At 40.4% G+C, this 24,720-nt stretch overlaps 1 protein-coding gene across 1 annotated transcript in view; it reads left to right on the plus strand.

Annotated features, from left to right (window-relative positions):
* Positions 1-24,720, plus strand: part of RYR3 (ryanodine receptor 3) — a 637,001-nt gene that overhangs the window by 548,108 nt on the left and 64,173 nt on the right. Inside the window, 14 exon segments of the mRNA XM_039536203.1 lie at positions 1,270-1,376; positions 2,366-2,417; positions 3,522-3,578; positions 10,294-10,393; positions 10,595-10,674; positions 10,999-11,075; positions 13,282-13,355; positions 13,615-13,632; positions 14,099-14,179; positions 14,669-14,757; positions 15,337-15,465; positions 15,845-15,949; positions 20,088-20,169; positions 20,526-21,850. Of these exon segments, the coding sequence (XP_039392137.1) occupies positions 1,270-1,376; positions 2,366-2,417; positions 3,522-3,578; positions 10,294-10,393; positions 10,595-10,674; positions 10,999-11,075; positions 13,282-13,355; positions 13,615-13,632; positions 14,099-14,179; positions 14,669-14,757; positions 15,337-15,465; positions 15,845-15,949; positions 20,088-20,169; positions 20,526-21,850 (2,376 nt within the window).

Here is a 24,720-nt window from a genome sequence, read left to right on the forward strand (position 1 = left end):
CTACCGTTAAGGATGCATATATTTTCATTCTAATACTTCATTTTCAGTTGCTCATAACTTTCTAAAAACTGTCACCTTTTGGGCTGATATTTCATATGCTTGGTCTCTGCTTGAAGGTAAATTTTATTAAAACTTTGAGCTAAAGTGGTTCAGCCAGCTTTTGAGCCAGAGGAAAGATAGAAAGCAAATATCTTTATTTGGGGAAAAAAACAACAAAAATCGCCTGAGATTTTTTACTAACTATAATATTAAAATGGCTTGGGATAGAAGGAATGTATTTGAGATCATTATAGCCTTCATTAAGGAGGGTGACTTTGATTCTTCCAGAGAAAAATAGTTTTGATTTGATCAAGTTCAGAGTGTTCACTGCTTATTTGCAGTAAATCTGGCACAACATTAACATTAAGCATGTAATGTGTGCAGGTAAATAAAGACGCCTATGCGGCACAAATATGCATTGCTAACTTATGTGTGGAGAAAAAAATTAGTGAAAGTAAGCAATAAAATTTGATGTGTCTCCTTAGGAACCTGTCTACAGTCTGTGTCTACATTTATGGTGGCTGGTAAAGTACAGACACTATGTATGTAGCTACATGCTGAGGTAAAAGGAAGGCTGCATCCATACTTGTAATGCCCACCCATCCTTCAGGGCTGTCTACCATACCACAGGCCTGATAAAGTTTCTCACCCAATGAGACAGGGTGGGTGACATTCTAAAAGTCCTACTCAGGAATGTCAAAACAGCCTATATGATTTGTCCACATGTAAGGTTAAGGAGATATCCCATTGATCTTGTGACTCAAGAATAGTGATGTAGAAAAAAATATCACAGTAAAGTCTTCACTCCCTTGGCAGTTCTTTACAGGAGGCATCTGTGGATATTAGTAAAAATGGTTCCATTTCCTAGCTGATTTTCCTGCTCAATAACTCAGCTGGGCCTTTCATTCATCTTTGGTGGCACAGAAACCTACATATTAATTTCTGCTGAATAAGGTTTGTAGCTGTCTAAATCACTACATTGCAAATGAGAAACTTTAACTTTACAATACCTGATTATGTTACTTTTATTTGATAGTAAATGCTTAATAGTCATACAAAATAACATGTTTCTGATGTTGTAAACTGCTGAATATCATGAATATTGGCAAAAGAATTTAAATTAAACAAAATAAAATTATGATGCTTTTGACTGAGTTCAATTGTCTCTGTATTAATTTGTTGTTTGTGATGCTTTATTTATAAAATATTTAAATGTAAATCTTTGTACAGACACCTCCAAAAAAAGATGAGGAGGAGGTGGAAGAGACTGAAAAACACCCGGATCCACTTCATCAGATTATCCTCCATTTCAGTCGCAATGCGCTCACTGAAAGAAGGTAAGTAGAACCACATTCAAAATTACACAGGACCAATCTACACAGTCCAATTTTCAATTAACTAATTATAGAATTACCCCATAAAAGTAAATTCATTGTCACAACAGAAGTAAAATCATACATTACTGAATCAGTAACAGACATTTTCATTACAAAAGTGATTTAGTAGCAATGCAATTCAGTATTGTAGAGAGTTCTGCCTCTCCTTTTCCGTTTTCTACTTGCCCATATGTATTTATTTTTTATGTTTAACCGCTATATAAACTTTATATTAGCACAAATTTTAACACTTTTTTGGGGTTAAAGGAGAAGAGGCATTTATAAAATTTAGTGAATATGTAATGCAGGCATTGCGAGGCTCAATTTCTCAGAGGCGTATGAGCCCAAACTAATACTTTTTTCCTGCCACCAGGATGATCCCACTGCTGTTTGGTACTAATATATAAATGTTCATATTAGGTTTTTGTCACACTTCATGCAATATGTGGGAAATGGTTCAAAATACCACTGGTGGGAGAGTGTGATTTCCTGTTAATGCCAGTTGCTGCCTTATTTGCAATTAGACTACTAATAGAAGAAAAATTACAGACAAGCAAAGCATTCCTCCACTGTTTTGCAGATTCTTCCCTATGTTTTTTGAATACATAATCTACCTATAATCTTATCACAGATAATCATGAGACAATGGAAACAGCTATAACTGTTATCTGCAGCCTGTTTTTCCAGACATGTCAGCACTGCCTGTTAATCAGCAGTAAAATACATAACTATCTTACTCACCTGCACATACATATGAATAAATATGTTTTAACAAAGAATTTCACATGGACTGAGAGATTAGGAGATATGTTTACAACATGGTTTGCAGGTAATGAAGTGTTTACCTTCCCCTTAATGAAAATGAAACCAGCGTTCTGGCAGCATTATAATAATCTCTGATGTTAAACCCACATAATAAGCTATTTGAATTACATTTTTTCTCCCTACAGCAAACTAGAAGATGATCCTTTGTACACTGCCTATTCCGCCATGATGGCCAAGGTAAATACTTAATTTCAAGCCCCATTCCCCATCCCGCATATGCACCTCCAATTTATTTGTGTATATTTTCTGCATGCTTTATCCTTTTATCCTTTTGTCTCTTGATATTAGTGGTTCCTGGTTTGTACTCTAGCCATATTTTTATGGAAATGTTGAATCAAGTTCTTCCCTGAGTTACACATGCCCTTGGGGTTGAATTTAATTCATTGGATTAGCACAAGTGTAATTGATGGCAGAATTTAGCCCGTTGTCAGGACCCAAACAAAGGACTTTTCCTACTACAGAAAATTATAATTTTGCCACTTCTGCTACACTGTCTTAAACAGAAAATGATTTAATAAAATAAAAAATTTTAGAGACCCTCTTCAGGCAAAACTGCTATTGACTTCAGTGTAAACTTACCTAGAGTATGGATGGAGACAGGACTTAATATTTGCTCTTTAACACTATGTTTATTATTATGAAATAGGTCATAGAAAATCAGCATGCTTTAATCCCTGGATGGCATTAATGTTTGGCAATCAGTACTTACAGCATGACAGACACAAATCAATATAAATCAATATTCATAACAGGGTCAAATATAATTACACCTTCATCTGAGAAAAAAACATGAGATCAAAGGCATATACTATAGATAAATGTACTGAGTTATGACCAAAAAACCACAACCTGGAATAGCAACTTCATTTTATTTGTTGTGTTTTTGTACATGTGGGCTAATACTTTAAGGCACTCTCAGCCTTGAGGAATATCAATTTCTTAGCATTCAGGAGCACAAGTGTTAAACATTATATATATATATATATATATATATATATATATATATATATATATATATATATATATATATATATATAAAATGCTCTAACTACTAATGTTTTTTCCCTCTCTAAGTCTCTTTGCTAGCTGCATTGTAAGTAAAGTTGCAGTATTTACATAGAGTAGGTTTTAATATGCTTAATTTACTGCTTATGCCTGTAATTGTTTTAGAAAGTTTCTGTTAATTGCTTTTTGTTCACTCAGCACAAATTGTAATAGAAATAACCACTGTTTGTTTCAAACTCAGTATAAATTTGCAATTTCTTGTTCTAATGTAAAAAGAGCTGTCCAAGTGAAGAAGAGGAAGAAGAGGATGAAGAAAAAGAGAAGACATTTGAGGTGAGAGTTTAAACTACCTTTCCACACTGAGTGAAAGCACAGAACATCATTTTAACAAGAGCCTGATAGGAGAGATGCAATGACAATAGCCATGTGGAGGATATGGAGAAGTTTTGCTATATTATTTATATAATAGCAGATCAATGTATCAACACAAATTTCTGCAACCAGAAAAGCTATAGAATAGGCTGGCAAGCTATCTGCATCAAGCTCAAATTTCTAATCCGTTACCCTTAAGGCTTTGCCTGAATCTGCTCCTGCCTATTTTTAGGCTTGGAAAGATTAGATTTTTATCTGTAAATGTCAGTAAACATCAAGTCACATGCACAAACTGATGAAAAAATATTTTCATCAACAATAACAGAAATTTACAGATAGGTAAAGAATGAAAAATGCTGCTTGAGAACTTAATAGAGTTTGATTTTAAGATATTTACTTTGTCTGTTTTGACAATTTGTGTTTCAATGGTTATAAATCTTTAATATTTTGAAACTCATTGTCTATTGTCTGATTTCTGTCTGTCTGATTTCCCCCAGAGTTTCCTGCAACTGTGAAAATGTAAATAGAAAAAAATTGAAAAAATGCTAAAAAATAAACATTATCAGACAAAATTATTTAAAAAAAAAATTCTGCCAGCTGAGGTATATTTTGTTTTCATTTCTTCTTACTTTCCCTTCTGTTGACTCTGCTGTACCTCACACCTCAACACTCCCTTAGTTTCCTTCTCCCACTGTCATCTTTTTGCCGTCTTCCATGCTGCCCCTAATACCTGGAGCAGTTTAATCTCTTGGAGCATTATGCAACCATCCTTATTTCATTAATCTCTCTATCAAATACATTTATTCTACATAGTTTATCAGTTAATCTAGCAATGAAAGGAGTATTCACGGCTATTATCATGCACATGAAGTCATGGCTCCATGCATCAGGGTTCCCAAGGGAGGTCCAGATTACCATTGAGGACTTCCCCTTCGATGAATCACACCTGTTCAACCTCTTTTCAATGGACAAATCCCTCCATGAAGGATTCCAGGGCTACCCTCCATTCGCTGGGGATATACATGCTTGCCCCAAGAGGAAGTTTCACCGACCATCGCTCAAATCTAGATATGTGGCTCAGCAGTTTTTCCACCAAAGTCCCTATGAACCACCACATAAGAGACAGAGGGTTCAAAAGTCCCATTTTCCTACACCATCTGTAACAGGCTGAACTCCTCAATCTCAGCCCCCAGCTCAATGTTATTATTGACAGGATCTTAAGAGCTGCAAAACATTAAGCCCAACACCTCAACCCCTCACACCATTTGGGGGTCGTTTAGCACTCCTTTTAAACACCTGGAGTACAGTAACAACGGACAAGTGGGTGCTGAACATCATCCACTTTGGCTAAACAGTAGAGTTTGCATCCCTACTTACTCCAAAAAACCTGTCCCCACTTGCCTTTGGGGACCACTCTCATGAGAGTATTCTCAAACAAGAGGTGGCAGTGCCACGACAAGCAATAAAATACATCCCTTCTCAATACCAGGAAAAGGTTTTACTCCAGCTACTTCCTGATACCCAAAAAAGAAGAATGGTTGGAGACCAATCCTTGACCTCTGCCATCTCAACCACTTCATTCACAAACTCAGATTTCACATGCTCCAATTGACAGCTATAATTCCATCTTTAGAAAAGGGCATGTGGTTCATGGCTCTCGATACGAAAGACAAGTACTTTCATGTAGACATTCATCCTGCCCACAAATGCTTTCTTAGCTTCATGGTAGGCAACAAAAGTCAAACAAGATTGTGACAGATCTGAAGTCAGCAAGATATTACTCTGTTATTCTGGACTGCACACCTGACATCAGCCATATGGAGCAAATGACTTTAATGGTGCATTTTGTAACAACAACAGAACCTAGTGAAAATGTCCCTGCAATGATGACTCTGAGAGCATTTTCTAGAATTTATTGACATTGATGATACTACAGGAGCTGATATGACAAATGTGCTTCTCAAAAAGCTGGAAGATACGGGAATTGCGATCAGGGGCGGCTCCAGGCCCCAGCACACCAAGCGCGTGCTTGGGGCGGCAAGCCGCAGGGGGCGCTCTGGCGGCGCCGCGAGGGCAGCAGGCAGGCTGCCCTTGGCGGCTTGCCTGCGGAGGGTCCGCCGAAGCCGCGGGACCAGTGGACCGTCCGCAGGCAAGCCACAGAAGGCAGCCTCCCTGCCGTGCTTGGGGCGGCAGAATTCCTAGAGCCACCCCTGATTGCGATAGCTGACATGAGAGGTCGGGGCTACGATAATGGTGCCAACATGACAGGAAAGAACAGAGGAGTGCAGACACAGATCCGAGAATTAAACCCTCGAGGTTTTTTTTGTCCCATGCCATTCTCATTCATTGAACTTGGTGGTCAGTGATGCAGCATCAGCTTCTAGTGAGGCTGCTGAATTTTTTAATGTAATTCAAAGCATCTGTGTATTTTTCTCTGCATCAACTCATCGATGGCAAATTTTGAAGCAACATCTGGGAACATCCTCTCTGACACTGAAACCACTGAGTGCACCATGATGGGAAAGTCGAGTGGAGGCGATAAAGCCTATCAAACCAGGGCGCCCAGAGGATTCAGGGTCTTCGGCGGCAATTCAGCGGTGGGTCCCTCTCGGAGGGAAGGACCCGCCGCCGAAGAATGAAGCGGCGGCGGCAGAGCAACCTAAGTGCCGCCAATTGCAGCTTTTTTTCCCCCCTCCGCTTGCAGTGCTTGTACTCACCGGCCAGCACTCCAAGGCTTCGGCAGCACTTCAGCGGCAGGTCCTTCACTCTCCCCGAGTCTTCCGCTGCACTGAAGGACCTGCTGCCGAAGACCAGGAGTGAGTGAAGGGCCCACCGCCGAAGTGCTGCCAAAAACCCAGAGTGGCTTGCAGGGCCCTTGCGGGGCTCAAGGCCTGGAGCAAATTGCCCCACTTTCCTCTCCCTCTGGGCGGCCCTGTATCAAACACCAAATTGGGAAGATAGATGATGCCATAGTTGCTATTATGGAGGATAATGCTATGACAGGAAATGGAGAACAGTGGCAGAGGGAAATGGAATCACCAGAAACATACATAACTTCACATTTCTGTGTGGCTTAGCGTTGTGGCATGACATACTGTTTGAAATAAATGTTGTAAGTAAGAGACTCCAAGGTGTTGACCTTGATTTATCTGGAGCAATGGAACAACTGTACAAAGCAATGTCATACCTACAGTCTTACTGGTCAGATGAGGGATTTCAAAACGTTCTGAAGAGTGCACAGAAGTTGGCAGAGGAACTTCACACTGAAGCTAATTTCCCACCTATTCAAGAATACAAGAGTCACCGAAGAAGACATATTTTGATTACGAGGCACGGGATAATCCCATAAGAGACCTTGAACAACAATTCAAAGTTGAATTCTTTAACCAGGTGCTAGATTGTGCAATACAGTCAGGCAGTTGAAGAACGTTTCATGCAGCTCAAGGAACATAGCAGTATATTTGGGTTGTTGTATGATATTCCAAAACTCCTCACTGTACCTGAAGAAGACCTACACCAGCAATGCAGCGCACTAGAGATAGTGTTGACACACGATGACATGCGCGATATTGATGCGAGTGATTTAGATGATGAACTGAAAGCCTTTTCAAGATACATTTCAGCAGGATCAACTCCAAAGGCTGTTCTGGAATATATGTGCACAAATAAGATGATCACCCTCTTTCCAAATGCTTTTGTTGCTCTGCACATACTTCTAACACTTCCTGTAACAGTTGCCAGTGGAGAACGCAGCTTCTCCAAGTTGAAGTTAATAAAAACACATCTCTGCTCCACAATGACATAGGAGAGGCTGGTCGGCCTTGCAACCATCTCAATAGAGCATGAGCTGGCCCAGACTGTGAACCTTCAGGAAGCAGTTCAAATCTTTACAACCAACAAGGCATGGAAAGCACCACTTTGATTATTCAAACAGATGAAAATGCCAGTGTTTACTATGCAGACAAGAAAAGTTACATTTGCTGTTCAGGCGTTTGAAAGTTAATTGTTACTTAACATTTATGAACAAGGCATTTTAAGTTTTCCTTTATTGGGGTAGGTAGCTGAGCAGTACCATGAGAGGAGTAGAACAGGAAGAAGGCAGAATTGAGACCTTTCAAAGTTTGGGCATCATTTGAGCTCCCCACCTCGGGTGTCAAAATGTTGTGGGCTGGTCCTGCCAAGATATTCTCAGTAGTAGCAGCCCACATCAGAGATCATGATCTCAACAACTGGTTCCTTGTTGCCAAGTCCTGCCAGGAAGCCTATGCATCCCCTTCCAGGATGCTACACCTCCTCTTTTCACTGGGAGTCAGAATGAATGTTAAAAAAAAAAATCTGTTCTCAGCCCCACACAATCTCTGGATTTCATTAGGGCAACTTTATATTCTTTCACTGCAAGACTGTACCTGCCCAAGGACAGGTTCCAGACCATGAACAATATCATAACTCATGTCACAAGCAACCTTTGACTACCCATCAAGACATGTCTGTCCCTCTTAGGTTATATGGGTTTGTGCACCTACATCATCCCATTCGCAGGACTCCACCTTCATTGCCTTCAAATTTGGCTGTGGTCAGTATAGTCTCCAAGCCGTCATTCTGTGAACCTCATAGTGACAGTTCCGGCCAAGGTATTGTCTTCGCTACTATTGTGGACAAATCCTCATTGGGTATGCGTGGGCATCCCTTTTCCCCCTTCCTATCTGGCCAGGACCATTATTACAGATGCATCCCTATTAGATTGGGGAGCCCACATGAACAGCCACACAGCACACTGTGCCTGGACAGCTTGAGAATCCAGGATGCATGTCAATATCCTGAAGTTTTGAGCAGTCCAGAAGCCATGTGAGTCCTTTCTTCTGTTCATCTGCGCTCACCATGTCCTTATAATGTCAGACAACACTGTGACTGTCTTCTACATTAACAAGCAGGGGGGAGCAAGATCTGCCTTCCTATATGCAGAAGCAGTCAGTCTCTGGAACTGGCATATCAGCAATCAAATCACCCTATTGGCAACCTACCTTCAAGGGAAGCAACATGTCTGCTGAGGGAATCTGCAAGCACATTTTGCAATTGACCACGAGAGGGAGCTCCATGACTCGGCACTGCATAGTATTTTCACTCCGTGATGGCCCCCAACCAGGGATCTGTTCAGCTCTCAAGTGAACCGGAAATGCATGACATATTGCTTCAAAGGAGCACTAGGTCACCACTCCCAGAGTGACACTGCTTCTTCCTTGGTTGGACCAGTTCAATTGTGCCTTCCATCCACTAGCACTCCCGTCACAAGTTTTACACACAATCCAGCAGGACAGAGCATGGGGCATCCTCATCGCCCCCTTCTGGCCCCACCGGTTCTGGTTTCCCAAATCCTATGGATGTCATCTGGACCACCAATCATCCTATCAATGTTCCCTGAACTCCTGACCCAGTGAGAATGGCAAGCTCAAGCACTCCGATCTGTGTACACTCCACCTCAGGGCTTGGTATTTGGATATGCATCATCCTTAGAACATTCATGCTCCACAGCCATATGAGAGATCCTCTGTAACAGTAGAAAGAACTCTACCACCAAATGTTACCTAGCTAAATGGAAGCACTCCTCTTCTTGAGCACTCTAAAGAGGCATTCTCCCAGAGACTACAAATATTTCTCTCATCTTGGACTACATCTTATCTTTGAAAACATTGTTTGTCCATCAGCTCCTTTTAAGACCACTTGGCGATGATCAGTGCATACCATCCAACTTCTCAGGGCTACTCAGTCTTTGCACATCTTCAAATCATATAATTCACTTATAGCAATTTTCATATAATTGTTGAATCAAAATGTAATAGTATACCAATCAGTCAGGCTTTATTGCTTTAACCAACATTATAACTGATTTGAATATTAGTTATGTACACAGTGGATATACCTAACAAATAAACACAAGTAAATTGAAATAGAAGTACTCAGTACAAATAAATCACAAAAATACACAATAATTTGGATCGTAAAAACTGCTCCATTAAAGAGATTCGAACATGCAGACTACAGGCAGGAAGCAGCAGTATGAGGGGAAGAACTGGTTTAGGAAGTGGCATCCAGGAATGGTAAAGATTCTGCAGGAAGAGGGAGGTGGTTTTAATCAGATATTTCCCAACCTTTAATAAAGTTCAGATTATTTTAAGGGCTGAGAAAACATAAAGGTTAGTTCTTATTTCACTTTAGAATCATGGAAGATTAGAGTTGGAAGAGACCTCAGGAGTCATCTAGTCCAACCTCCTGCTCAAAGCCCACTTCTAATTTTGATGATCACATTTGGCACAAGCACACAGATCTATAGTCAACAAAATCCATCCTTCAGATTCAGACAGTGTTGCCTATTTTAAATTTTCTTGTTGCTGAATATTTTCCACCCTCTTGTAGAGGAGATGTACAGGTGAAGAATAGATGAATTAAGGAACAGAAGGTTTAAAGAGTAAAAACACTGTGTATAACCAACTCTCCTTTAAACAATGGAGCAGTTTGAGAGAGAAGCCTATCTTCTGGCCACTTGGTGCTTTATGGATCAGATTTTGTGGTCCAGCCAAGCTCTGCCTAGGTGCCGCTAATCTGACTCTGTAGCCATACTGGTCATGCTGTATGTACATGCAAATAGTGCATTCATTGTGGTGTTTGTTTCCAAACTCAGGAGAAAGAAATGGAAAAGCAGAAAACTCTTTATCAGCAAGCTCGTCTGCACGATCGCGGAGCTGCTGAGATGGTTCTTCAGATGATTAGTGCAAGCAAAGGTAAAGTTCTGAAAAGTATTTAAATTATGTTAAACCTATATGCAATTATATAAATATATCAGCTTACTAATTGCATGGTATATAATAAATCAAAATTAAATGCATATTATGAACTACATTAGGTATAGTCTCTGTTCTGTTTTTCCAATCTAATCAGTTATGTTAGCACAGATTTTAATTATTATATGATTGTTTTGACAGGTGAACTGGGCCCCATGGTTATTGAAACATTAAAACTTGGCATTGCCATTCTAAATGCTGGTAATACCTTAGTTCAGCAGGTAACAATATTTAACTTTTACAAGTCTTCTCTTTGTAAAGGAAGCATATTATTTTGAGAAATGTAGTTTATTACTACTGTTCTTATGCTAGGAGGAGTTTGGTTAATTTTAGATTAGATGGCAAAAAATGCGGGGAGTAATAGTCTTGCTGGTTGAACAGTTAGATACATACTAATATGATTAAGCTAGAGCAAACTACATTTTAATAAGAGCAAGATCAAATATATTACTGGCCAGTTTTGTCAATATGACAATGATAATTTGGCAAATTGTCAAATTATGATGATTTTTATATAGTTTTTCCTAAATTTCTCTCTCCTCTAGAAAATGTTAGATTACCTTAAAGAGAAGAAGGATGCTGGATTTTTTCAGAGTCTCTCTGGCTTAATGCAGTCTTGCAGGTAAAAGCACAAACCATGTTGTTACAGCTTTAGTAGCATCTAGGTTGGTGACTAATTGCTCAGAGTTGGTGCATTTTGAAGGTTGGATTACAGCAGTCGACAACTGAGCTGGGAATTGATCTAGAGGGAATTGTATTTGTGGATCTTAGGCACTTAAGAAGAGTAAGTTCATCTGTGGAATATTCTTCCAAGAGAAAAGAAAGCGTAGGCTGACCTTGTGTTTCTTAGCAAGCACATGTAAGAGTAATACAGCATTTAGTAGGTTTTAGCTCAGTGGTGATCTGCAATGACAGTAGTGCCTGTTGCTTATGTGTGTCTTACTGGGCAATAGTAAAAACAAAGTTCATTTGAAGACAGACCATAAAATGTAAAGGACACTGGAAACAATATGCTAGTGTTTCAGTTTTTGGTTTTAATAATATCACTGTGAATAAAAACAAGTGCATGTGTCACTGTGAAACTAAATGAACTACACTAGCTAAAAAATTTAAAATGTATTCAGATTAGAGAAATACAATTATTTCACCAGTGTACAGAGAGAGCTTACCATCTTCTGTTCTGGGAAATGAGTTTTGCTGTATTAGCAATAAAAATTATTCCTGGGGGAATTCCGCGCCATTGCACATGCACAGAATTTATGTCCCCCACAGATTTCTTTGCTTCCCCACAGAAAAATGACTTTTTGATGGGGAAGCAAAGGGAAGCCACAAGAGTGGTCATGCGACCCTCTCTAGCAGTTTGTTTCGGGTGTCCAGGGCAGCCGCCAGAGAGGTAAATTACTGTGGGGCAGGGAGCAGGACTTGGGAAGACCCGGCTGGTGGCTCTTATCCTATGGCGGGCTCAGCTGCTAGTCCCGGCTGGGATGTGGAGGTCAGAGCCAGATCAGACCACCCCCAGATTTCTCCCCAGCTGCAGGAAGCTCTGAAAATCCCCCACCCCGCTTCCTGCACCTATCATTCCTCCACTGCAGGGGCAGGTATCACTGTACAGGGAGCTGCTCCCCCATCCACCCAAACCCTGTGCATCCAGACCCCCTCATACCCAGACTCTCCTGCCGAGTCTCTCACACACATACCCTGCACTCAGAACCCCGCTGATGAGCCCCACTCCCCCTGCAACTGGACCATTGCGACAAGCCACCCGCACCTGGATCCCCTCCCCACCAAGCCCCAACCAGATGCAGCTGGATCCACACCCCACTGAGTCCCACTCCCCCAGTATCTGAACCCCCCACTGAGCCCCCCACAGTCAGATCCCCCGCCATGCTCTGTCCCCCCCACACCCAGACCCCCTGCTGAGCCCCAACCACCTTCATCTGGACCCCCCTGCAGAGTCCCATACCATTGCACCCAGAACCCCCCAACAAGCTCCCACACCCAGATCCACCACTGAGCAGCCCGCACCAAGATTGCCCCACACAGAACTCTCTCAACCCACACCTGGATCCCCCCACACTAAGCCCCTGAACACTTAGATCCTGCCTTGCTGAGGCCCTGTGGTGTTTCTGAAGCAGACCCAGTCCTTGTGCTATGTCAGGGTTGAGTGCAGCCTCACCACCGAGTCCCTGTCCCGGGGGAGGGGGCGGGGAGCTACACAGTGATCTCCCACCTCTGTGCAGCCAGTGGCCTGTGCTCCCCAATTCCATGCTGGAGCCTCCTGATTTCTTTGACAAAATTTGCAGAATTTTAAAATATTGTGTGCAGAATTTTTAATTTTTTGGTGCAGAATGCCCTCAGGAGTAGAAATCAATCTTTCAATACATTTTGACTTTGCAAGACAATTAGACTCTCAACAGGTTCCTTTTAAATGATAACAGTTTGGTAGAAACCATACAAATGAGAAATAAAGTGAACTCAAATTATGACCGTTTGGGGTGGGGGGGGGGTTGGGACAGGATTTAATCAATATTTTGTGTTCCTTTTCTCTTCTACATATAGGTGTGTAACTCCTCTTGATATTAATGGTAGTAATAGGTGTATATCAAGAGGAGATTTAAACCTGTATCTTTTCAGAAACAGACACTGGACCCATATCCCCCTCCAAACCCTTTTATTTAAAACATGTTTCACTTTATATATACAAGTCTGTGTGTATCACAATGGGTAAAACATGTGGGTCAAGGCTTCCAAAGAGTTCATAGAGGAAATTAATTTTGCCGTTACATACAGCAGCAGAACTTTCTCAATTTTCTGTGCTTTGTTAAAAGTGTTCTTGACTTGAATGCATTTGAGAGACAGAATAAAGCAGAAGGCCTTGGAATGGTTACTGAAGAAGGAACTCGTAAGTATAATGAATAAAACCCATTTAATTCAAGTAACAATTAAAGAGTTTATTACGCTTCCTTCTAAAACTGGAATTTCAGAGCTGTTTTAGCGCATTGCTCTCTTTATTGATAGCCCCATTAAAATTAGGATTAGATTAGTCTTTTTAACATGGTTAATGTTTATTAAAATTCTAGCAGTAAACATTTGAACGGAAATTATCATGTAACTTACAATTTGCTTATCCTGTATTCTTATTATTTTTCTCTGATCCACAGTCATCGTTCGTGAGCGTGGTACGTTTGGGTTTACAGCTTTTGATGCTATTGTGTGTTGCAAATACAGAAAGAAATCTTCTTTAATTGCATCTTCCCAGACATCCTTTAGGTTTAGTTTTATGGTCTGCAGCAGGTTGCGTGTTGAGCTTGGACAAAGAGTTTGATGCTTAATTAAAGAAGTGTCTTTCATATTTAAGGCATGGTTTTATTGACAACTAACCATTTACTTATTAGAACTTTAGTCCAGTAGTTTTTACCATGAATGCATTGGAGTGCTAAATATTTTGGCTTTTGCTTTTTCTGTTTCATAATTTGTTTTATTATCATTACTCTCAGTACATTTATTTAAAATTACTTTAAAGCAGCTTACAGTATTTGCTTTTTATTAGAATCACTTATTTTGAAGGATGCTGTTTGAAGAATATATGTTTTGCATGTTTCATAATAAACAATGATCACATTCATTGTACTATATATTTTCAAGGTGAGAAAGTGCTACAGAATGATGAGTTTACTCGAGATCTGTTTAGATTTTTACAGCTGCTTTGTGAAGGTCATAACAATGGTAAGTAGACTGGAATGAATTTTCAGGGAAGTGATTGTATTCAGGCTCTTAAAAGGAAGGACAGATGTCCTTAGTATTGATGCTGTTCAAATTGACTTTCTGTTTTTTGCTAAAGGTAATCCAGTCAATACTCTAAGCTAAAGTGGTTTTTCAAAATGTGACAAACCATGCAATCTAATCAACTTTCACTCTTTAAATAACAGTCATAATGACATTCCAGAATTTGTGCATCTCACCATTAATAGAAAGATAGATGGCAAGATAGTCACAAAAAAGTTCTTGTTATATGTTTAAATTATGATATATTTCAATAAAATGTCCAGAATCTTTGATAAGCATCAGTGCTTTTCAGTGTAGTGTATATGAGATGGTCTTTCACAATTAGTAGCTATAAGAGTAACTTTCCTCTTTAATATAGTGGAATAATCTCCTATTTTTTTGTTTCTTATACATACATATTTATCAAACACAAATTATTTGTGATTTCAGATTTTCAGAATTTCCTGCGTACTCAGATGGGCAACACTACAACAGTGAATATTATTATCAGTACTGTTGACTATCTCTTACGTCTTCAGGTAAAAAAAAAAAAAGACAAAGACAAAACAAAGAATAAATTATTCCCCTCCCCTTGCACTTTTGTGAAGCTAACAAGAGGAGCAGCACTAGCTTTGTGTAGTCTTTGCACAGGGAGTATCACAAACATCACTTTGTGCCCACCCCTGTGCGGGTGAATCAGGAAGCTGCCTGCACCCTCTGCTCCCTCACCTGGTGCACATGCTCATGGCTGCACATATTTTGGATGGACTTAATTTCATTTGTGATTACTAGTGTGGTAATCCTGTATATGAAGTTGACCTGTAACTAACAGCTTTAATATTAAAGTGTACGCACTTGTTATCTTAATTTTTAAATAGCCCATAACTGTCAGATATGCCTTTGTAAAACAACTGAGTGATAATGCATTTCAGTATTGATAACTGCAGAATACATAGTTGGACAAAGTTGTATAACATTATTGTGGTTAGAAATAAAAGCACATAAAAATGTGAAATCCTATCTACCATTTCAATTTCTGTTGATGTGATACTGTATGGTAATTGCTGAACATATAATATGAGAGTGGAAAAATATAATATGTTGTCATTTGTTCTTAGGAATCAATTAGTGACTTCTATTGGTACTATTCAGGAAAAAACGTGATTGATGAATCTGGACAGCGTAACTTCTCTAAAGCTTTGGCTGTTACCAAACAGATTTTCAACTCACTTACAGAATATATCCAGGTAAATGGAAACCTGACACAGGATGTTCAAATTTCAATATTTACAGCAAATGTATTTACATATACACTGCCTGATCCTCAGCTAGTGTAAGTCGGCAATTGACATAGCTTCATCTTCATTGATTTGAACTGAGCTATGCTCAATTACATCAATTGTGGATCTGGTCCATAATGTGAAAATCTATAGATATTTTTGTGATTGTCTATATGCATAACATTCACAACATATGTGGTGATTATATTTTGGAAGACATTTTAGAATAACTTAATGGAAAACTGTACTTACTTCTTGGATTGCTCAACTAGGAGCCTTAAATAGGAAAAGTATTTCTTATCCCAATTGATGCGTAAAGAAAATATGTGTTTTTCTTTATTTTTAGGGTCCTTGCATAGGTAACCAGCAGAGTCTGGCTCACAGTAGGCTGTGGGATGCAGTTGTTGGCTTCCTTCATGTCTTTGCTAACATGCAAATGAAACTCTCTAAGGTATTTTCAGTTGTTCCACAATTATCTATAGTGCATCTATATAAGCATAAAATGCAATAAAATGTGCAGTGAAAGCTATAAGTCAATTAAGAGTATGATCTCTGTTCAGTTGTGTATAGCATTCTTATTTTCATTATGTAACAGCCCTAAACTTAGATGATAGCCCTAGAAAAAACTGTTGGGCCTTCTGCTCTATGAATTATGATTCTCCTCCTGTGCTTAAGTGAGTCAGCTAACCTCTTAAATATGTCCACATACAGTGTGCTTCAATTATCTCTTTAGACACATCATTCATTACCTAATTGCCCTTTTATGGCTAAGGGACTTTTTTTTAATGGCCAGCCTACAAGTACCATGTTAATGAGTCTGAAGCTCCTTATTCAAAGCCACTTTAAATAACATTTGGTGGTTTTTGCTTTTTTCAAAAGATTTGTCTCTGAAATTAGGTGCTTTTCATTAGTTGAGAACATAAAAGTGGTGCATTTAAGTTCTACAGTTTTCTAAGATGTTTACCATTTTCAGCAATAGCTATGTAACAAGAAAGCTCATGAAAATCTCTCAGTATAATAGAAATTTCTATATGGCATCCATCACATTTGCTTTAGATTTAAAAAAAATACAGTAAAATGTTTTAAAGAAATAAATAGTAATATCCTCATTTCACTGATAAGATATTTGCATCTATGTCAAAAAAGAACAGAACCGATTAGCATATTTACAATTTGCATTGTGATAATAGATGCAGGTTATTTTTAAAGGTTCTTACGCGGGAATTCTGTACCACTGTGCATGAGCAGAATTTATGTTCCCCGCTGATTTCTTTGCTTCCCTGTAGAAAAAAGACTTTCTGACAGGGTAACAAAGGGAAGCTGCAAGAGCAGTCATACACCACTCCCGAGCAGTGCAGGTACATCGTTTCAGGCAGCCGGCAGAGAGGTAAATTGCCACAAGGCTGGGGACACCCCACCCAGTGACTCCTACCCTGAGCCTGGAACAGCTGCTAGTCCCGGCTGGGCTGGAGGCAGGAGGGGACAGGACTTCCTCTTCCCCTACCAAGGCGTGGTTGGGACTGTGCCAGACGCAGACCCAGAAACCTCTCCCAGCTGCAGGAAGCTCGGTATCCTCTCCTGCCCCCATCGCTCCTCAGCTGCAGGGGGAGGGGGTCACTGTATGGAGAGCTGGTCCCCCATCCACCCAATCCCTATGCATCCAGACCTCCCATACCCAGACATCCCCACCAAGCCTCACTCCGTACACCCAGAATCCTCCATACCTGAACCCCACCCCACTGGACCTCAACCCCTGTATTTGGCGCTCCCCTGCATCCAGACCCCTGACTCAGAACCCCCACCCCTGCACCAAGACCACCCCCCACTAAGCTCCCTGCACTCAAACCCCTACACTGACAAGCTCCATACACCCTGCACCACCCTGAGCCCCCACATCCAGACCCCCATGCCACTGACCCCCAACTAGCTGCACCCAGACCCCCACCCCACCAAGCCCCACTCCCCCAGTACCCAAACTCTCTTGCTGAGACCTCCACACGCAGACCCCTCCACTGAGCCCCAACCACCTTCCCCTGCAGAGTCCCATTGCCCCTGCACCTGGAACCCCCCCCACACACAATGAGCCTATGTGCATCCAGATCCCCCCACACCTAGACCCCCCCCCCACTGAGCTGCCTGCACCCAGATTGTCCCACAAAGAATCCTCTCACCCCACACCTGGATCCCCCCACACTGATCCCCTTCACACTTAGATCCTGCCTTGTTGAGCCTGCCTGCCCTCACTTGGTGCACAGAGAGGCAGGGCCCAAGGGTGTTTCTGGGGCTGGGGCAGGCTCAGGCCTTATGCTGTGTCAGGGTCGGGTGCAGCCTCACCACTGAGTCTGTGTCCTATGGGTGGGGATGGGGGGCTGCAGGGTGATCTCCCACCTTCGTGCAGCCAGTGGCCTGAGCTCCTCAATGCCATGTTGGAGCCTCTGCATTTATTTATTGACAAATAAAACTTTCAGAATTTTAAAATATTGTGTGCAGAATTTTTATTTTTTTGGCACAGAATGCCCTCAGGAGTAAAATGACCTACCAGCTTCCTCCCTCTCCAGTAGAGCTGTGTGGGAATGGGATTTTCCAATCCCCCCCCCCACAAAAAATATTATTCCGAATTGCAAGAAAACTCAAAATTTTTCTCAGGAAGAAAAGACAAGAAAAATACCATTTGGAGGGAAATGAATTTTTTTTTGGCTTGTCAGCTTCTTGGTCTGTCCAGATGCTTGCCTGGTGGGCTGCTGAGGAGTCAAGGGTTCTGAGAAACCAAGCTTCCCAGTAACAAGGGAAGCAGGGGGGAGTAGTATCTGGGACCCCAGGAAGGTGAACCAGGCAGCTTGTTTGTCTGATTTTCATCAAAAGTTTCAATGGCATTGACTTGCTCCTGCAGAACATTTTGGTTTAATTACATTGGTATTTTCAAATGGAAAATTTTCCATCAGACAGTTTTCAGCAAGTTTTACTCTGCAGTTTACTTCCCGCCTTTCTCATGTCACATTAGCCTTCCTTCCAGTTTAGGAAAGTGGGATGGAACTCTTTGAAACCCATCACTATTGTTCTTAGATTGGCCTGAGTTGTTTCTGCAGAACAACATAAAGAGTTTGCCTGCTTTTAGGGAGCCAGAGACTCAGCATTTGAATGTGGATCTCTTGCATAGTGTTCAGAACAAATCACATAGCTAACGAACCAGCCCCTGTGTTACCAATGTGTAACCTTCAAGATGAACTAGTGTATTTTTATTGTATTTTGTATCTATATCTTCCTGGAGTTGAATTAAACTGACTTAACACTGACAAACACAAGCTACCCCAAAAGGTATAAAACACATAGTTTTACAGTATCAGAGGGGTAGCAGTGTTAGTCTGGATCTGTAAAAGCGGCAAAGAGTTCTGTGGCACCTTATAGACTAACAAATGTATTGGAGCACATGCATCCGACGAAGTGGGTATTCACCCATGAAAGCTCGTGCTCCAATATGTTTGTTAGTCTATAAGGTGCCACAGAACTCTTTGCCGCTTTTATAGTTTTACAGTTTTCTAAAGCCCGAATGCTTTTATATTTTTGAATAATGTCAATAATCATGTCATTTTCTAGTAATAAAAATATGAGCTTCGCAACTTCACCACTGCAGATTACCAAATTTTGTCACTTAGTGATTGAGCAAACATAAAAAAAAAATTAAGATTACTTGATCACAAAATGTTCATTTATTTTGATAACTGTGATTTAGTTTTAGTTACTCATCTGTAACCTCACCCATGGATAAGCTACTCCTCTCGTGCTCCTCCACCACCCAGTTTTGATGTAAACATTGATAAAAATGCTTTGATTGTCTCATAAACCAAATTGATTTGTATACAAGTATATATGGTATGATGACAAGGAATTACAGGATGGGGAGAACTGGGAGAAAAACGGAGCTGGTGCTCCAGGAACAGCCTAGATGTACATCCCCCACACAGGAGAAAAGAGAGCCACTGCTGACAGCCAGCAGCCACTTCCTTCACTTTAGAGGAGCAGCAATGCTTCTCACACTTCCAATCAGCATTCCCCTCCCTTTCTTGTACTCTCTTCCCCTTTGATCTGCATATAAACATCCTTCTCACCACCATGAATCTTGGGCAGAATTTTCAAACTTGGGTGCCTATCTTCCTAAAGTTAGGCACCTAAATCCATATTGGTCTTGTTATATTAATTAATGTACTCTGGTATATTCTGTAAACATTTTAAAGTTTTAGTAATATGAATCCTAATGTATTGTGCTATGTTGGGGGGATGGATTTTTTATGTGTATTCTCTCATATATGGATTAGCCAAATTAATAAGACTCTCCCTCACTAATAGTCTCCACTTCAGTAGTCCTCAGTACTTTATTACAACATACCCCAATGCTCACACATCTGCTCTAGTTGGGCACATTGTATTGTATGAGATTATTGTAATATATCATAATAGAAATGACTGTGAACCATCCTGATGCGTCTGTGTTTACTAGGACTGTATGTGATAACCATCCCAAGTGCTGTTTCTTCCTGTTAAATGTATCTTTTCTTTATAAGAAAAAAATGTGTACACCATTTATGTTGCAGGATTCCAGTCAGATTGAATTACTTAAGGAATTGTTGGATCTCCTGAAGGATATGGTTGTGATGCTGTTGTCACTACTTGAAGGTCAGATCTATTTTTTATAATTATGTGTTATTACTTTCAGTGTTATGAAGCTGAGCTGTCACAATGCAATAATTAATCTTTCAGAATTGTTCTTTAATTGCATTTTTATTATGCCAGTGCAAAAAGCTATTTAGTGTTTATTAAAAAATGTTTAAACGAGAATTATATAAGGTGCACGTAATGTTGAAAGAGCAAAGACAATGCAGAAAAACGTATTTACAAGAAAATTATGGAGATTTAAGAATAAAATTGGAAAAGTGTTTTTTGGTAGTGTTTCTGAACATAAATATGAAATTAACTTATTTTTACATGTTTTTATAGATCCAAATAATTTACTGTTTTAACATATAATGTAGGTAATGTTGTAAATGGGACTATCGGAAAACAGATGGTGGACACACTGGTAGAATCATCTAGCAATGTAGAAATGATCTTGAAGTTCTTCGACATGTTCCTCAAATTGAAAGACCTAACCAGCTCAGATGCTTTCAAAGAATATGATCCAGATGGTAAAGGCATCATCTCAAAGAAAGAATTCCAGAAAGCAATGGAAGGTCAGAAACAATACACACAGTCAGAACTTGAATTCCTGCTGTCCTGTGCAGAAGCTGATGAAAATGACATGTTTAATTATGTTGATTTTGTGGACAGATTCCATGAGCCAGCCAAAGACATTGGATTTAATGTGGCAGTCTTGTTAACTAACCTTTCAGAGCACATGCCAAATGATTCACGCCTTCGGTGCTTACTAGATCCAGCAGCAAGTGTACTTAATTACTTTGAACCTTACCTTGGCCGCATTGAAATAATGGGTGGAGCCAAGAAAATTGAAAGAGTTTACTTTGAAATCAGTGAATCCAGTAGAATGCAGTGGGAGAAGCCACAGGTGAAAGAATCCAAAAGGCAGTTCATATTTGATGTTGTAAATGAAGGAGGAGAACAAGAGAAAATGGAGCTCTTTGTGAATTTCTGTGAGGACACAATCTTTGAAATGCAGTTAGCATCTCAGATCTCCGAATCAGATTCAGCTGAACGACCTGAAGAGGAGGAAGAAGATGAGCCTTATTATGTAATGGAAGTTGGAGATGATGAGGAAGAAGAAAAATCTCTGGAATCAGCTTCAGCTTTTGCAATGGCCTGTGTTGCAGTGAAGAGGAATGCTGCCCACTTTTTAAAAATGGTCACTTTAAGGAACCTTAGGAAACAGTACAGAAAAGTTAGAAAGATGACTATAAAAGAATTGGTGAAAGTGTTTTTCTCCTTTTTCTGGATGCTATTTGTAGGGTTATTCCAGTTGTTCTTCACCATCGTATGGGGGATTTTCCAGATTCTCTGGAGTACTGTGTTTGGGGGTGGCCTGGTTGAAGGAGCCAAAAACATCAAAGTTACCAAAATATTAGGGGACATGCCTGACCCAACACAGTTTGGAATCCATGATGATGTCATAGAAGCAGAGAAGGTTGAAGGCATTGAGCATGGAATTAGAGTTGAATTTGTGCAGTTTGTGAAAGGTGAAAAAGGAGAAACGGACATAATGTCAGATATTTTTGGCATTCATGCAAAAAAAGAAGGTGGCTCAAAACATGGTCATGATGCTGGACTTGGTGATGTTGCAGAAATAGTTGGTACAGATACCCCTCCCTCTTTGGAAAGCGCTGTTCGTAGGAAAGGAAAAGCACAGGTAGGTGGAACAAATTTATTGCCCCTTACAGCAAAAATGTATTCTATATTACTAAAAGTTCCAGTAATAACTAAACTTATTTGCTCACTCAATTGCTGTTCCTATGAGATACATATTCTGGGAATGTCATTTTCTTATATTTTATTATCTAAATCTTATAACAAAGAATAATTTGCCGGAAAGGAGCTTAGGCCAATATGTCTGCCTCGTTTTAACTTAATAATAATTATTTTTGTTGTTCATTTAGATTACAGTATTATTACTATTTATTATTTGCATTACTTTAGCACCTAGGAACCTCAGTCCTGGACCAGAACCCCATTGTGCCATGCACTTTACAAACACAGAACAAAAAGAGTAGTAGCACCCAAAGTGTCCTAGGTTCTTTCCAGACCTAGTTGCTAACTTCCTATTCTGTAATTGCCTTTCAGCCTCCTCCTTAATACTCTTCATCCATAATTATACCTGATTATCCCCTTAACTTATTTATTTTGTTTGCTTAATTGATTACACTTAATAAACTGTCCTTTGTTTCCTACTCTCTGAAATAGCTTTGCCTGAATTTATTGATTTACTGTTAATTTAATATTTACTTTATTTTTAATTGTCCTTCCCCGATGTGAACAGTTTATCTTGTTCCACTTCACTAAATCCCTACATAATTGAGTGTAATTCCATTTAAATATGGGCCTGAACCAAAACTCTGGATCCAAATACCTTTTCAAATTGTGAGGATATCTAAACTCTGCAGTTTTCAGAGTAGCAGCCGTGTTCATCTGTATCCGCAAAAAGAACAGGAGTACTTGTGGCACCTTAGAGACTAACGAATTTATGCTCAAATAAATTTGTTAGTCTCTAAGGTGCCATGAGTACTCCTGTTCTTTAAACTCTGCAGTATAGATCCATCTCTACTTGTATTAGGCCATTTCAAAGATTTCTCTTCTATAATGGGTTTTAGCCGAACCCTTTTAAGGCATTGATATGATTTCTAGGAGTTTTCAGTATAAACCGCCACTACATGACTATATAATGTACTATTTACTCTGTTGTCAAGCTTTTAGCCCCCATGAAATGTGTATTACCATGTTCTCCTGCATATCAAATTATATTTTCCATTTACTGGCCAGTTTATTTATTTATGTCTGTTTTATATACACTTTCTTTAAAATAAAAATTTTACTTATGACTATTCCATTGTCAAATCTCATTTTGAACAAATTCCTTATAAAATAGTAGCAATTTCATGTCATTTTATATGGATAGTTTGTTGTATTTACATTAGTACTGAGGTATTTAAAGGACATGGTCATTGAACAGAGTGACTCTGCTTTGAAATTAAGGTCCCTAGTAAGCCTGAACAAGTAATATATATTTTTCCAACAAATTTTGCCTTTCTTTCTATTCCCAAAGTGATTGCAAAGTTCTTACATGTATTTGTTGTTAATTATTATTCTCACATTTCTTTTGGAATTAATGCAGATCGTTTGAATCATTAATTGTGACCAATCAAATATAAATTTTTGGTTCTTCAAGTAGTTGCAGCTGTATATTCCACTTAGGTGTGTGTGCGCACAATACATGGGAGCCAAAGAATTTTGCCTAGCAGTACCCATGGGAGTGGGAAGGACGGGGGCGCTCGTGCCTCATGGTTGTAGCCCCTCCCCTGCCTACATGATGCAGTGCCACCTCAATCCCTCTCAGTTCCTTCTTGGCACCCATGACTGGAGTCGGAGTTCTGTGAGGTTTTCAACTTCTCAATCCTCTTTTCAGTTACTTTTTTCTAGTTGTATGTAGTTCATTAATACTCATAGTATAGTGTTAGACTTACTAATAATTGGTTGTAGTTTAAGTGTTCCCTGATGATGTCCTCACCAGGGTTTAAACATTGTCTGTCATGTGGGGGGACGATCCCCAATAATGATCCCCACCTGTGGTGCTTGTTGTGTCTAGGGTGAAGCCAATGGCAAGGAACGGAGGTTGATTTGAAGATTGTTCATGAAACAGATTCACGTGGCAAGGGATCTTCTTCTGAAGCAGCATCTGCTTGAACTGGCCATGCAGCCTCCTTTGGCACCAAGGCCTTCATCAGATGGCAGGTTTCCCTTGGGTTTTGCTGCTTCGTGTCCTGGAGCTGGCACCTCTCCAAAGATACAGAGATGTGTGCCGAGGAAAAGGTTGCATAAGAATAACTGAGGCTGCTCCAGGTCCCATGGGGACTCATCTCCTTCCTCCAGAAGGAGTGTGCATCAGCACAGGATTAATGCTGGTGCGTGGGATGGAACATGTCCTGTCAACCACTCCTGAGCATCACACAGGGAGGGCAGAGACCCTGTACATTGACTCTAGGCCCCAGGGTGCCCGTTAGGTCCGGTACCAACAAGGGTGATGCTGTTAACGACTGCTTCCATGCCAGTGGTGTCAGACAGCAGTGGACCTCCTCTGCCTGTCTGTCCCAACCTTTCCCTTGGTCCAGGACTGTGCCAGGGCTGCATCCTTTATAGCCCCATTGGCTGGGCAGGCCGCTAAACCTATGGGTCTGTCAGCACTGCACCCTGATGTTTCCATTCCACACTCAGTGGAAATGGGGCCGGTACAGGACTTGACCCCTCCTTGGCACCTGGAACTTCTTCAGTATCCCTGTCGCCGGTGCTGCCAATGTTGCTGTGGCAGCAGTCACCACCCTCCGCTTCTGCATTATTAGGGTATGTCTACACTACGGGACTATTCCGAATTTGCATAAACCGGTTTTGTAAAACAGATTTTATAAAATCGATTGCGCGCGGCCACACTAAGCCCATTAATTCGGTGGTGTGCGTCCGCGGTCCGAGGCTAGCGTCGGCTTCTGGAGCGTTGCACTGTGGGTAACTATT

The sequence above is a fragment of the Mauremys reevesii genome, linkage group 4, assembly GCF_016161935.1.
Source record: "Mauremys reevesii isolate NIE-2019 linkage group 4, ASM1616193v1, whole genome shotgun sequence".
In the NCBI taxonomy this organism is placed as follows: Eukaryota; Metazoa; Chordata; order Testudines; family Geoemydidae; genus Mauremys; species Mauremys reevesii.